Raw genomic sequence first — 14642 nt, forward strand, 5'->3', positions numbered from 1 at the left:
CCTAAACTTCTGCTTTTCTCCTTAATATTGTTCAATAGTTATGTGATATGTTCTTGTGTGACAATTATCCTAATAATATTCATTCTACAAGTACTTTTTCTGAATTGTATTTGATAATCCTCATAAATCATATCTTCTTGAACCCATTTTATAATTACAGTAGTCTTCTTAATTTTTATCTTTTTATAATTGTCAAAAAAAATAATAATAAAATATGGTGTTAATACAGAACAAATGTTGAATATTCTACAATAATTATTCTCAAGCATAATGAAATTATAGCTAAATATAGCAAAAATTAAAATGAAAGTAACCCAAATCCTTCAACTTAGCAATAATTAGACATCCCAAAATCAGTACAAATAATTTAGCGATAGTTATGCTAATGGTTAAACTATCGCTAACTGGCCAAGTGACGCTCAATTTGACAACAGTTTTGTAACTGTTGGAAAAAAAATTTTAGTTGTAGCATATTTTTTAAATATTTTTTATTTAAATATTAAAAGTAATTGATAAGAAAAAATACAAGTGTCGTCTTTCTTGAAGGCATGTAGTTGAAAGAGTATACCAACACTGAATATTGCACTCTTTAATGAAAAAAACAGTAAGCCAAGTCACCTTAGTGTACAATGATTAGATATACCATATTGTGTGACAACTCTGATCTATGTGAATAGAAACCAATATCCATAATACATGGAGAAATTAAACGTGATGCGCCTATAAAAAGTAACTGAAATATTTGATAACAAAAAAAATTAGTAAAAAATAGTTAAAATTGGTCTTATTTAATATTCATTCTCCATAGCGAATGTTCTGTTTTTTTTTTTAATTTATGTCATCGACGAACTTGGCAAGACTATGCCAGACAATGAAGACAAAATATGAGTGAAGAATAAAGGCAGCAACACCTTACCAGAAGGCGTGCCAGTTACCGAGAGAGTATTAAACGAGGAAAACAAATTGATACATCAAGTGGACTAACTAACATGGCAACACCATTACAAGATATCACAAATATACCTCCTCAATAATACTCTATAGTTAGAATTTTTATTCTAATTGTGGTCCAATTTGTTAATATAGAAATTAGTTTGGGTGGTATTGTAATTATTCATTATTATATTGACAGTTGGTCTGTTCTTTGATGGAAAGAACACGACTGTTCATCATAAACTTTATAAAATTTGGGTCCCCAATTCTGATCATCAGAACAAAAAAAAAATACACCTTGATTCCATCTGGTTTTCTGTGATTCAAGAATTGGAAATTCCAAATTAAATCAAAGAATTTATTGGCAATGGCTGGAGGTACGTAAATTACTGGTTTTATAAAGAAATCTAACATGTGGTATCAGAGCAAAATTGTCTCTGCCTTGCCATTTAAAAATTTGATTACTGTGCATTATTTTGATAAATTATTTTCAAAAGAAGAATGTGTAGTATGAATTTTGAAATAAGTAAGAAAAATCATTGAAAGTTAAAGTTGACGTACCATAAGAAGAGAGAATAATAAATAATATTCTCATAAAGAATCTTCTAAATTTGTGTCGTAGATGTTCTTCATAATAGTATAATTTTCCATGATTTCCATAAGTTTTCTTATTCTTGAATTAAAAAAAAAAAGAGAAGAAGAAAGGGAAGACGGTGGAAGAAAGAAGACAGAATAAACTTGTTTCAATGGATGAATTTTGTTTGTTATATAATATTAAATGCTTTCTACTTTTACGTTAAAGTTGTTGTGTTTCAAAATTTAAATTTTATTATAAAATTCAAATTTTGGTTGGAGTGAGGTTTAAACTTGGATCTTCTAAATATTGGCAAAATAGTAATCCACTAGATCATCTTCACTTTTGATATTAATCATGTTATTGAATTTATTTATTTAATGATTATATTTGCATGCAATATAAATTCTTCCGCTGCATATCATATTGTGATTAATATATGATTTATTGAGGAGTAGCTACAGCATCCTTAATAATAATTATATTTAAAGAAATCACATAAATATTAATATAATATATTTGTAATTGTTGTGAACTATATAATAAACTTACCCACAGGAATTTATTATGTTATTCACATATAATTAGATTGAAATAGAAAATATTTTTTACTTCTTAATTAGCCTACAGGTATTAAGAAGTAGTATTTTATTTTCTAGTTTCAATACTTTAGTTCATATAGTAAATATTATGTGTGTTAAAATCTTTGCCCACAGGTAGATTTTAATAACACTATAATTTATATTTATTTTGATATGACTTGCATTGGCATGTATTATCATATATTATGGATTTTGATGTGCCTATTTAAAGTTGAGTAATGTTAGCATGATTTATTATTTGCAGCAGTAATGATATCTGAAACTGTATCTGAAGTTCATTTGTTAAGTGGTGACAACTATAAAGAATGGAAAGATAAGATTCTCTTTCATTTAGGGTGTGCAGACCTTGACTATACTCTTGGTAGGGAAGAGCCTCCGACACCTACTGATGCTAGTTCTCAAGCCGAGGTAGCATTATACGAACGGTGGGAGAAATCCAACCGTTTAAGTATGATGTTCATTAAGTCTCGTATTTCAGCTAGTATCCGAGGTTCAATTCCTGATTGTAGGAATGTCAAGGATTATATGAAGGCTATTGATGAACAGTTTGAGTCTTCTAGTAAGGCACTCGCAAGCACCCTAATGGCACAATTGTCATCTATGAGGCTTACCGACGTAAGAGGTGTGCGTGAACACATCATGAGGTTGGGAGACATTGCAGCACAACTGAAAGCTTTAGAGGTTGAGATCTCTGACTCATTTCTGGTGCATCTTATTCTAAATTCTCTTCCTATCCAGTACGGACCATTTAAGATTTCTTATAACACACATAAGGAAAAATGGTCCATTAATGAATTACTGGTGATGTGTGTGCAAGAGGAAGGAAGGCTAATTCAGGAACTTGGTGAAAGTGCACTATTAGTGACAAATGAGGGTAGTAAAAAGCAAGCTCATAAGAAGAAAGGAAAGGGTATTGTATCCCATCCTATGAAGAAAGAAGGTGCACGGTGTTTCTTTTGTAAAAAGAAAGGACACATGAAGAAGGAGTGCCCAAAATTTAAAGTTTGGCTTGAAAAGAAAGGTACTAACCTTTGTGATCTTATTCCTTCAGTGTGTTTTGAATCTAATTTTGTTGAAATATGTCATGACACTTGGTGGATTGATTCTGGTGCTGAAATTCATATTTCAAATACCATGCAGGGTTTCATAAGGAAAAGGAAACCGATAGGAAGTGAACTGAGCATCTATATGGGCAATTGAATGCGTTCACGTGTGGAAGCTGTTGGAACATTTAGGCTTGTATTAAGTACTGGTTGTATTTTAGATTTAGAAAGAACCTTTTATATTCCAGATTTTTCTAAAAATTTGATTTCTTTATCTAAGCTTGTAAAACAAGGATTATGTATAAATTTTTATGATGATTTTGTTGACATTATTAAAAATTCTAATATTATTGGACGTGGTACTTTAATTGGTGATTTATTTAAAGTCCATTTAGCTAATAATGTTCCATCTAGTCTTATGGTTATGCATGGTAATGGTATGAATGAAAAATCCTTCATGTTGTGGCACCGAAGGTTGGGACACATCTCCATTGAGAGAATAAAGAAATTAGTAAGTGATGGATTTCTTGAAACTCTAGACTTTACTGATTTTGATACTTGTGTGGATTGTATTAAGGGAAAGCAAACCAAAAGGTCTCAAAAAGGTGCTAAAAGGAGTTCTGACATATTAGAAATAATTCACACTGACATATGTTGTCCTGATATGTCCTTAAGTGGTCAGAAATACTTCATCTCCTTTATTGATGATTATTCACGATATATGTATTTCTATATGCTTCATAATAAATATGAGGCATTGGACGCTTTTAAAGTTTATAAAGCTGAAGTAGAGAAACAATGCGTAAAGAAAATTAAGATCGTGAGATCAGATAGAGGTGGAGAATTCTATGGGAGATATACTGAAAGTGGACAAGCACCTGGTCCATTTGCAAAGTATCTTCAAGAACATGGTATTGTGGCACAATACACCATGCCTGGCACACCAGATCAAAATGGTGTAGCTGAAAGAAGCAATAGGACTTTGCTGGATATGGTGAGGAGTATGCTTAGCAACTCCAATCTTCCTTTATCCTTGTGGAGTGAAGCCCTTAAGACAGCTGCGTATATATTAAATAGAGTTCCAACAAAGGCAGTTTCTAAAACACCATTTGAGCTATGGAAAGGTTGGAAACCTAGTTTGAATCATATACGTATTTGGGGTTGTCCTGCTGAAGTTCGGGTTTATAATCCACAAGAAAGAAAGTTGGACCCAAGGACGATAAGTGCCTATTTTATCGGCTATGCAGAAAAGTCTAAGGGTTACAGATTTTATTGTCCCTCCCATTCAAGTAAAATAGTTGAATCTAGAAATGCAAGGTTTTTAGAGCATGATGTGGAAAGTGGGAGAAATCATCCTCTTAAAGTTGTTGAGAATGATAATGTTTATCAAACCTCTCCATGTACAAGAATAATTGTTCAATACAATGCCCATACAAATAGGGTCAATGTAGAAGAACCTATTACTAATGTTCCACATCATGAAGATAATGTTCAAGTAGATCATATGGTGGAGGATCAAACTCTTCATAATGAAAATGTTATTCAAGAACATATTGCTCAAGAGCAACTTCAAGAAGAGGGAGAACCTGTTATGCCACTACCTTTACAAGAGGTTGATGATGTAACATTTAGAAGATCAACAAGAATAAGAAAGCCTGCAATTTCTAGTGACTATGTAGTGTATCTTGCTGAGTCTGACTATGATGTTTGTGATGAAAATGACCCAACGACGTTTTCACAAGCAATGGAAAGTCGTAATTCTAATTTCTGGCTAGATGCTATGAAGGATGAAATGAATTCTATGGCAGATAACCAAGTTTGGGATCTTGTAGAATTGCCTGATGGGGAAAAGGCCATTGGCTGTAAATGGGTATTTAAAACCAAGAAGGATTCATCAGGCAATATTGAGCGCTACAAGGCTCGACTTGTTGCCAAAGGATTTACTCAAAGGGAAGGAGTTGACTACAGGGAAACCTTTTCTCCTGTTTCAAAGAAAGACTCTTTCGCATCATTATGGCATTGGTAGCACACTTTAACATGGAATTGCATCAAATGGATGTGAAAACGGCCTTCCTTAATGGAGATTTGGAAGAAGAGGTCTATATGAGACAACCCGAAGGGTTTATCTCAAGTGCTGGTAAGGAGTTAGTTTGCAAGCTTAAGAGAGCAATGTATGGTCTTAAGCAGGCTTCCCGACAGTGGTATTTGAAGTTTCACAATGTGATTTCTTCATTTGGATTCATTGAAAATATTTCTGATCAATGTATATATCACAAGGTTAGTGGGAGCAAGATCATATTTCTCATCTTATATGTAGATGATATTTTGCTTGCAACAAATGATTTAGGGTTGTTACATGAAGTGAAACAATTTCTCTCTAGACATTTTGATATGAAAGATATGGGTGATGCATCTTATGTCATTGGCATAAAGATTCATAGAGATAAACATAAAGGAATTTTAGGTTTATCTCAAGAAGCCTATATTAATAAAGTTCTTGAGAGGTTTAAAATGCAAAATTGTTCACCAAGTGTTGCACCTATTGTGAAAGGTGACAAATTCTGCTTAGATCAATGTCCCAAAAATGAACTTGAAAAGAAACAGATGCAAAATATTCCTTATGCTTCAGCTGTTGGAAGCCTAATGTATGCTCAGGTCTGTACAAGACCTGACATTGCTTTTGCTGTTAGCATGTTAGGAAGATATCAAAGCAATCCAGGAATTATCCATTGGAGAGCTACAAAGAAGGTCTTAAGGTACCTTCAAGGGACCAAGGACTTCATGCTTACATATAGACAAACCGACAATTTGGAAATTGTTGGATACTCAGATTCAGACTTGGCGGGATGTGTTGATTCTAGAAAGTCAACGTCAGGATACATCTTTATGCTTGCTGATGGAGCAGTATCTTGGAAGAGTGCAAAACAATCACTTGTAGCCACTTCTACCATGGAAGCCGAGTTTATTGCTTGTTTTGAGGCTACATCACAAGGTTTTTGGTTAAAGAATTTCATCTCTGGGCTTAAGATTATGGATTGTATCTCTAGGCCATTAAGAATATATTGTGACAATTCAGCTGCTGTGTTTATGGCTAAGAATAATAGAAGTAGTAGTCGAAGTAAGCACATCGATATTAAGTACTTAGCCATTAAAGACCGAGTTAGGTCTAATGAGGTACAGATAGAGCATATTAGTACTAAACAGATGATAGCTGATCCTTTGACAAAAGGCATGCCACCAGGATTGTTTAAGGATCATGTTACTAGTATGGGTTTATGTTCTGTAACGTCACTTATATGACGCATGTTATATTATATGACATATTTGGATATGAAATTCCTATTATTGTTTGTTTCTCATTTGGTCAGTATATATGCGCATACATGATTGAGAATGACAAATAAAATTCAGTGAAGGACCTAGAATAAGCATTGGGCTTATTCCTACAGAAATACCACATGAATAGTTTATTCAGTTATGAGATATTACATTGTGATACATAGAAGGTAATACTCGATTAATGAGAAACTACCGCTATGATTCGTGTAATTTGTCTTAATTGTTTAAGCATAGTATGTAATTACAAACTATACGTAACAAATGTTGGACCAAGTGGGAGAATGTTAGAATTTTTATTCTAATTGTGGTCCAATTTGTTAATATAGAAATTAGTTTGGGTGGTATTGTAATTATTCATTATTATATTGACAGTTGGTCTGTTCTTTGATGGAAAGAACACGACTGTTCATCATAAACTTTATAAAATTTGGGTCCCCAATTCTGATCATCAGAACAAAAAAAAATACACCTTGATTCCATCTGGTTCTCTGTGATTCAAGAATTAGAAGTTCCAAATTAAATCAAAGAATTTATTGGCAATGGCTGGAGGTACGTAAATTACTGGTTTTATAAAGAAATCTAACATATATCACGTACTCTAAGTTATACTTCTCATTAATAAATTTATATTGTTAGTTTATCATTTAACATGAATTATTTTTTACGATATATACCAATTATGTATAATTTATTTTTTGAGTGTACCCTTAAATTATCAAATTACATTATTTTCATCTTAATAATGAATTTTTTACATATACAGATACTCACAATAACACCGGAGCTGGTTCAAGTAATATACCAAACGATCCAAATATGGGTAGGAATCCTATATTTATATTTATTTAATTAATAATAATTTATTTTTCCTTAAATTTTGATTCAATAAATTTTTTATTATTGGCCTAAATAATAATATTATATTATCTTAAATGTACGTTTCATCATTATAATCTCAATTATTAAATACTTATCTAATAATTTTTTAATATAATATCATACAAATATAAAATTTAGTTAACTGTATTATTATAAGAAAAATATATATATTCACTGTTAATAATATATTTGTTATTAAATATTTTGACTCTGTAACAAAAAAAACTTAATAGATAATTGTGGTATTTTTTTTAACTTTTTTTCTATAATTTAGTTCGCCATTTAATTTGAATTATTTCTACAATATCTCTATGTTACTGTACTCTATCGAATGTATTCTTAAATTTTCAGCCTACATTATTTTCATGTTAAGAATAAATTTTTTAAATATTTAGATACTCATAATAAAAGCAAAACAGATTCAAGTAATAGACCGAATGTTAATAAATATGGGTAGGACTCCTGTATATTTATTTAATTAATAGTAATTTATTTTTCCATAAATTTTGATTCAATAGATCTTCCATTATTATCCTAAATAATAAATAATATTATTATAAGAATAAATAAAATGTTCTCGCGCCGTATCATTATAAAAAAAATTATATTAGATATATGTTTAATAATATAATTGTAGCTTAAAATTTTTCACTGTATAAAAAAAAATTAGTTGATAATTTCGATATTTTTTCTATACTTTTCCTTCTAAAAAATAGATATATCAGAAGTGACAATTTTTCACTCGATAAATTTAAATTGATAAATTTTCTATTTCAATATAATTATTATTATGCTACCAGTTTAATATAATTTTTATATTCACGAATTACTTATCTCTAAAGAAAAGTTATACACTGTAAAGTATAATCATTTAAAATACATTATTGTCGTTCCAAAACAGTCCAAATATAGAAAGAAATCCTATATATTTATATTTATTTAATTAATAATAATTTATTTTTCTTAAATTTTGATTCCATAAATCTTTTATTATTGGCCTAAATAATATTATTATAGATATTATTATATTGTCTTAATGTACTTTACATAATTATAATCTCAATTATTAAATAGTTTAATAATTTTTTTAATATAATATTATACTGCCAAACAATTTTTATAACTGTATTATTATAAGAAAATTATATATGTTCAATGTTTAATAATATATTTGTTATTAAATTTTAGTAGATAATTCTGGTATATTTTTTTTAACTTTTTTTCTACAATTTAATTTGCCATTTAATTTGAATTATTTCTACAATATCTCTATGTTAATGTACTCTTAGTACTATTTATCTGTAATTTATCTACTTAATATATTTATTAAATTGTCAACATAATAATTCAAATTTTTTAAATATTTAGATACTCATAATAAAAGCAAAACTAATTCAAGTAATAGACTAATTGGTAATAAATATGGTTTAGAACTTCTGTATATTATTTATTTTTTCATAAATTTTGATTCAATAAACTTTCCATTATTGACCTATATAATATTATTATAAGAATAAATAAAATGTTCTCGCGCCGCATCATTATAAAAAAAATTTATATTAGATATATGCGTTTAATAATATAATTGTAACTTAAATTTTTTCACTGTATAACAAAAATAATTAGTATTTCGATATTTTTTTATACTTTTCCTTATCAAAAATAGATATATCAGAAGTATTAATTTTTTCACTACATAAATTTAAATTGATAAATTTACTATTTTTAATATAATTATTATGCTACCAGTTTAATTTTTATATTCACAAATTATTTATCTCTAAAGAAAAATTATACACTGTAAAATATAATTATTTAAAATACATTATTGTCATTCCAATAATATAATTGCTATTATTCAAATGTGTGGTCCAATTAATATCTAATAGAATTTTACATTTCATATCTTTTTTAATATTCTACAATTCTTTTAAACGTTTTATTTAATACACAAAAAAGGTTAAAATATTTTTAATAAATATATATAACATTGTAAAAAATAAATGAAAATTTCTTCACTTAATAAATCTATTATACGGTTACACTTGAATTATTTTTCAAATGGTAACTTTTTTCAGGAACTTAAACTGCCTATCATGTATTTGTATTTTACGGTCAATATCTATTCTTTTTAGTTATTCAGAGTTTGGATAATTATGATATTAATGGGTATTTTACATATTCTATTACTTCCAATCAATTTAATTTTGTATGATTTGTTTCTTTAAAAGTAACCTCTCAATTACCACTGATACTGTACTGACTTAATTTAATGAACAATTTTATAATTTGTTGATGTGTTCTTTTTACATACTATTAGAAAATAGATCTGATCAAAACAGTAGACGTGAAGAAAATGTAACTGGTTAGTATTGTACTTTTTTTTCTTTATATATTTAGTATTGTGACATAATTTTAATAGGTAAATAAAGTTATAAAAATATATTATTTTATCCTTATATGTTAGCATATTAATGTATTCATAGTAAACATTAAGTATGAGCATAATTGGTGTTAAAAAAATTATTTATTTAAGATCATTATTACAAGAACCAATTATAAAAAAAGAGTACCAGTGCCTAACAAAAAAAAATCTATACACAAAAAAATTTATAAAAGCAAATAAAATACTTAAAATATTTATTTGCCAATTAAAATGAAAAATATGTAAACTTTAGCGAAAGCAAAAAAAAATTGGTAATTTAAAAAATTTTATATTTTATTGAATCATTCTGTTATAATTCACACAAACATGACAAATAAAATAATTAAATAAAATGTTAAAAAATTTATTTATTTAAGATCATTACAAGAACCAATTATAAAAAAAGAGTGTCTGTGCCTAACAAAAAAAAATTAAAATCTATACACAAAAAAATTTTATAAAAACCAATATAATACTTAAAATATTTATTTGCCAATCAAAATGAAAAATATGGAAAATTTAGCGAAAACGAAAAAAAATTAATTTAAAAAATTTTATATTTTGTTGAATTATTTTATTATAATATAATTCACACAAATATGACAACATAAAATAATTAAATAAAATATATTTTAAGAAATAAAATAAATAGTAAAAATTAAAATGATAACTCTAGGCGAAAGCATACAAAATAAAGATTATTAGAATTAATAGAACAAATAAAATATGAACCAATATTATCGTCATGTATTGTATTATTTCGACCAGTAATATCTAAACATTTAAAAAACATGAAACAAAACATACAAGCTAAAAAATTTGGCCAAAGGCAAAAATTGTCATACCCTATATATAAGATAATTAACTAAAAAATGCCATAAGACAATTGATGAACAGAAAACTTTATACAAAAAAAAAATTATGATATATAAAGAAAGCATTTTTTAAAAAAAAAATATTTATTTCAGACTCAAACTATATTGTATTGACTATTTAATCTAAAAAAATAATCCATGATAAACATAATGTTACCATATAAACAAAAACATATAATAGAACAAGAACATAATAAATATTTAGAATAATATAATGTTGTTATAGATCGTATGTGATTTTAACTTTGTTATAACAGTTTCGAATAAAAGATTTTAAACAAATAATTTTATTAAAAAAAGAATAAAACTAGTTTGCTACAGAATAAATAATATTTCTTTATAATTAAAAGAATAAAAATATTTACTTAATGAATACAAAACATCTTTATAAAGAATAAAATAAAATATTTTATAATTAAAATTGTTAAATACATCTGAATAACAAAATTTAAAACAAATAAAGTCAAATAACATCACAATATTATACAATGTAACAAACTTTAAAAAAATGATTGAAACATCACTTAAATATTTGATAGCTACTTATCTCTTTTTTATGATAACCACTATAATGGAAGTAATTCTTTGTATTTATAATCAATAAAGAACTATTTTTTTAGTTGTTACAAAATTCATCATTTTCTGATTTTCATTATGAATGTAACCAAATATATGTTAATTTAATACGAGTACAGAAATTAGACAAAATGTTCGAGCATCCCATAATTATGCACAAAATTTTCAAGAGGATGCAACAATAATTCGAACTCCGCTACCAATCCCAAGGACATGTCATTACTGTAGCGCACGTCTATTTCACCATGAGACGTTCGAGATGTGCTGTAATGGAGGAAAAGTCTCTCTTCCCCGAGTAAATGCTCCTCAGGAATTGCTTGAAATCTTCTTGGACTCCTGATAAACCACTATTTTATGGTTTATATTGTGTTTAATTGTGTGGTTTTATCATGATCCTGACCCATTTATTCATTAAAATAGCATACATTTATATTTCCTTCCTAAATTTATTACATGAGTGAAAACTGCTTCCTAGAGACTTTTAATTATACATTTTACTTCTCCTTTATTCCATTCGATACCGTGATCTGTGTGTTAAACGTTTCAGGCTTTATAAGGCAAGAATGAGTTGGAGATTGGAAAGGAAGATAGCGAAAATGGAAGGAACACAAGAAATTGAGGAGATGACCAGCGAGAAGCGACGTGGCCGCATGGACGACGCGACCGCGCGGAATGGAAAAGCACGAGCGACGCGGAGGCGTGGATGACGCGTCCGCGTGGCAAAGCAGAAACGCGAATGACGCGTCCGCATGAGCGACGCGATCGCATGACGTGCGCGATCTGCATAATTTACAGATTCGCTGGGGGTGATTTCGGGCCCTATTTTGACCCAATTTTCGGCCCGGAACAGCAGACTAGAGCCAGAGAACAAGCAGAAACTAAAGAGAACATTCATTCTACACAGTTTTTAGTTTTAGATCTAGTTTTGCTCCTCCTCTAGGTTTTCTCTCTACAGATTCATGGTTCTTAGGATTTTAGTTTCTCTTACTTTTTTGGCATTGGAATACTGAGAAGAGTTATTACCTCATCAAGACTTCGTCATTCTAGTTCGTTTTCTTTACTTGGTTTAATCTTCCATGTTCCTTGCTTTGTTTAATTTTACCATTGGAATATTCTTAGGATTATTTAATACAAGGATCACTTTTATTTTTAATTGACTATTTTAACTTTATTTACAATGTCTTTCTTTAATTCCTTTTTATATGCTATGAATTTTACATTCACAATGAGCGAGTAGTTCCCTAACTTGATGGAAAATTGATTGAAAGGAACCCTTGAGTTGGAAGGTTTGAAAGAAAAATTGTAATTGGGTTTATGGTTGGATTGCCTCCTAATCACTAACACTAATCCCTTTTAATTAAGTGGATTGCAACTTGTGAACGGACATAGCATTCCAACTTGTTTGACTTTCCTTCACCTAGCGAAGGATAACTAAACAGGATAACCTTTAATTGTCAATTAATCCTGAGAGCATTCCAACAATAATAGGGATTCTAACTAATCAATTCCCAGTCAAGGCTTTTATTTAAATTATTCAAATTTACCAATTTAATTTCCTGTTTGCCCAATTCAAACCTTTTTGAAAACCTCTGATTAATAAAATAGCACACTTTTCTGCAACTCGTTGGGAGAGGACCTGAGATTCATACTCCCAGTATTTTAAATTCAATTTTCTGTGACACGTTTTTAAATTGAGGAGCAGATTTCTGGCAAGTTAAGAACTATACTTACAACGTAAATGTTTTAACAATTTTTAATTTGCCAATTTCTGCACACCATCAATTTTTAGCGCCGTTGCCGGGGAGTTGCAATAAAGTGCTAAAGTTATTAATTAGAATTTATTTATTTGCATTTTATTTTATTTTGCTACTATGAGCTTCCTGTTTCTTTCGTCAAATGACGCGTTCACTTCCTGATCTGCGCTTGCTAGTATTCGATCTTGAAATTGAAAGGACTATTTCACGAATAAGGCGAGCTCGGCGTCGGTTAGTCTGCTCTGAGGGCGGATCTGAAAGTGAACTTGAGGAAGAAACCAGCTCCCATTCTACTGATTCGGTTGATTCACGTGCAGACGACATGGCAGAACCTAGAAGAGTTACCATCCAGGAGGAAGGAGCCCCTAATTTTACAATGCAACCGTTTCAAGCGCATCACCCAGCAGTGGCTACAGATTTCGAAATAAAGACCGCACTGCTCAATTTGATGCCCAAGTTTCATGGCTTACCTGCTCAAGAGCCTATCAAGCACCTGCGAGATTTCCAGGCAGCCTGTTCTACCGTCAGGCGAGATGGTACAGATGAAACTTCAATTCTGCTGAAAGCTTTCCCATTTTCTCTTGAGGGAAAAGCAAGAGAGTGGTACTACACTCAACCCCTAGCAAATGTATCCAACTGGGATATGCTCAGAAAAGAGTTTTTGGAGAAATTCTTTCCATCTGAAGTTACTGATAAACTGAGGAAAGACATTTCCACTATTGTTCAAGATGACAACGAGACTCTCTTTGAATATTGGGAGTGCTTCAATAATCTTCTGGAAGCATGCCCCCACCACATGATTGACAAGATAGTGTTACTTAGCTATATCACACAGGGTATGAGGCCCCAAGATAAGACCACATTGGAAAGTGCTAGCAATGGGTCTATGAAGAAGTACAAGACCACTGATGAGGCATGGCAATTGATCAGCGACTTAGCTGAATCTACTAGGAACCACAGACAGAAGTAAGGCCGTTCAAAAGCCATTGCAGAAGTATCCTCTAGCAGAGAGACTGCTGCTCTAACTCAGAGTATCTGTGAAATGACCAACTTGCTGAAGTAGATGCAATTGAATCAACAACAAGTTCAGCAAGCTCAACCTCCTTCACCACAGCAAGGCCAACAGTTAGTCCCACAGAGAGTCTGCGAAATCTGTGCAGATTATAGCCATTATACTGATGAGTGTCCGCAGCTCCAGCAGGAAGATAACACCGTGGCAGCCACTCATAATTTCTATGACCGCCCCAACCAAGGGTACAATCAAGGTGGCAACTATAGCCATGGATGGCAGGACAATTCTAACCAGAATTAGAGGGACAACAATAACAGAGGAGGCAGAGATAATCAGGGAAATCAGAGGTGGAATAATAATAACAACAGGCAGCAGGACCAACCTTACAGAGCACCTCACCTGAGGCAATCCCAAGGACCACAGAATACCCAACAGCAGACCTCTCAATTTACTCATTCTTCTTTATCTCCTAATGAAGAGTTACTACAATCTTTTGAGCGGAGACAACAGACAATGGAAAATAACATCATGAATAACATTAATGCCAGTCTGAATGGTCTGACCTCTACTTTGCAAGCTCTTGTTTCACAGATTGGATCAATGCAAAATTTCAGTAACCAACCTTCAAGC

General features: G+C 30.3%; 1 protein-coding gene across 1 annotated transcript; it reads left to right on the plus strand.

Moving 5' to 3' along the window:
- Nucleotides 1-2358: 2358 nt before the first annotated feature.
- On the plus strand, nucleotides 2359-3284 carry LOC107627041 (uncharacterized). Its single transcript, XM_016329921.1, has 2 exons — nucleotides 2359-3130; nucleotides 3250-3284. The coding sequence occupies exons 1-2, from the start codon at nucleotides 2359-2361 to the stop codon at nucleotides 3282-3284; spliced, it is 807 nt and encodes a 268-aa protein (XP_016185407.1).
- The last annotated feature ends 11358 nt before the right edge of the window (nucleotides 3285-14642 follow it).

Source organism: Arachis ipaensis, chromosome B2, assembly GCF_059453495.1.
Source record: "Arachis ipaensis isolate K30076 ecotype BB chromosome B2, ASM5945349v1, whole genome shotgun sequence".
Lineage (NCBI taxonomy): Eukaryota > Viridiplantae > Streptophyta > Magnoliopsida > Fabales > Fabaceae > Arachis > Arachis ipaensis.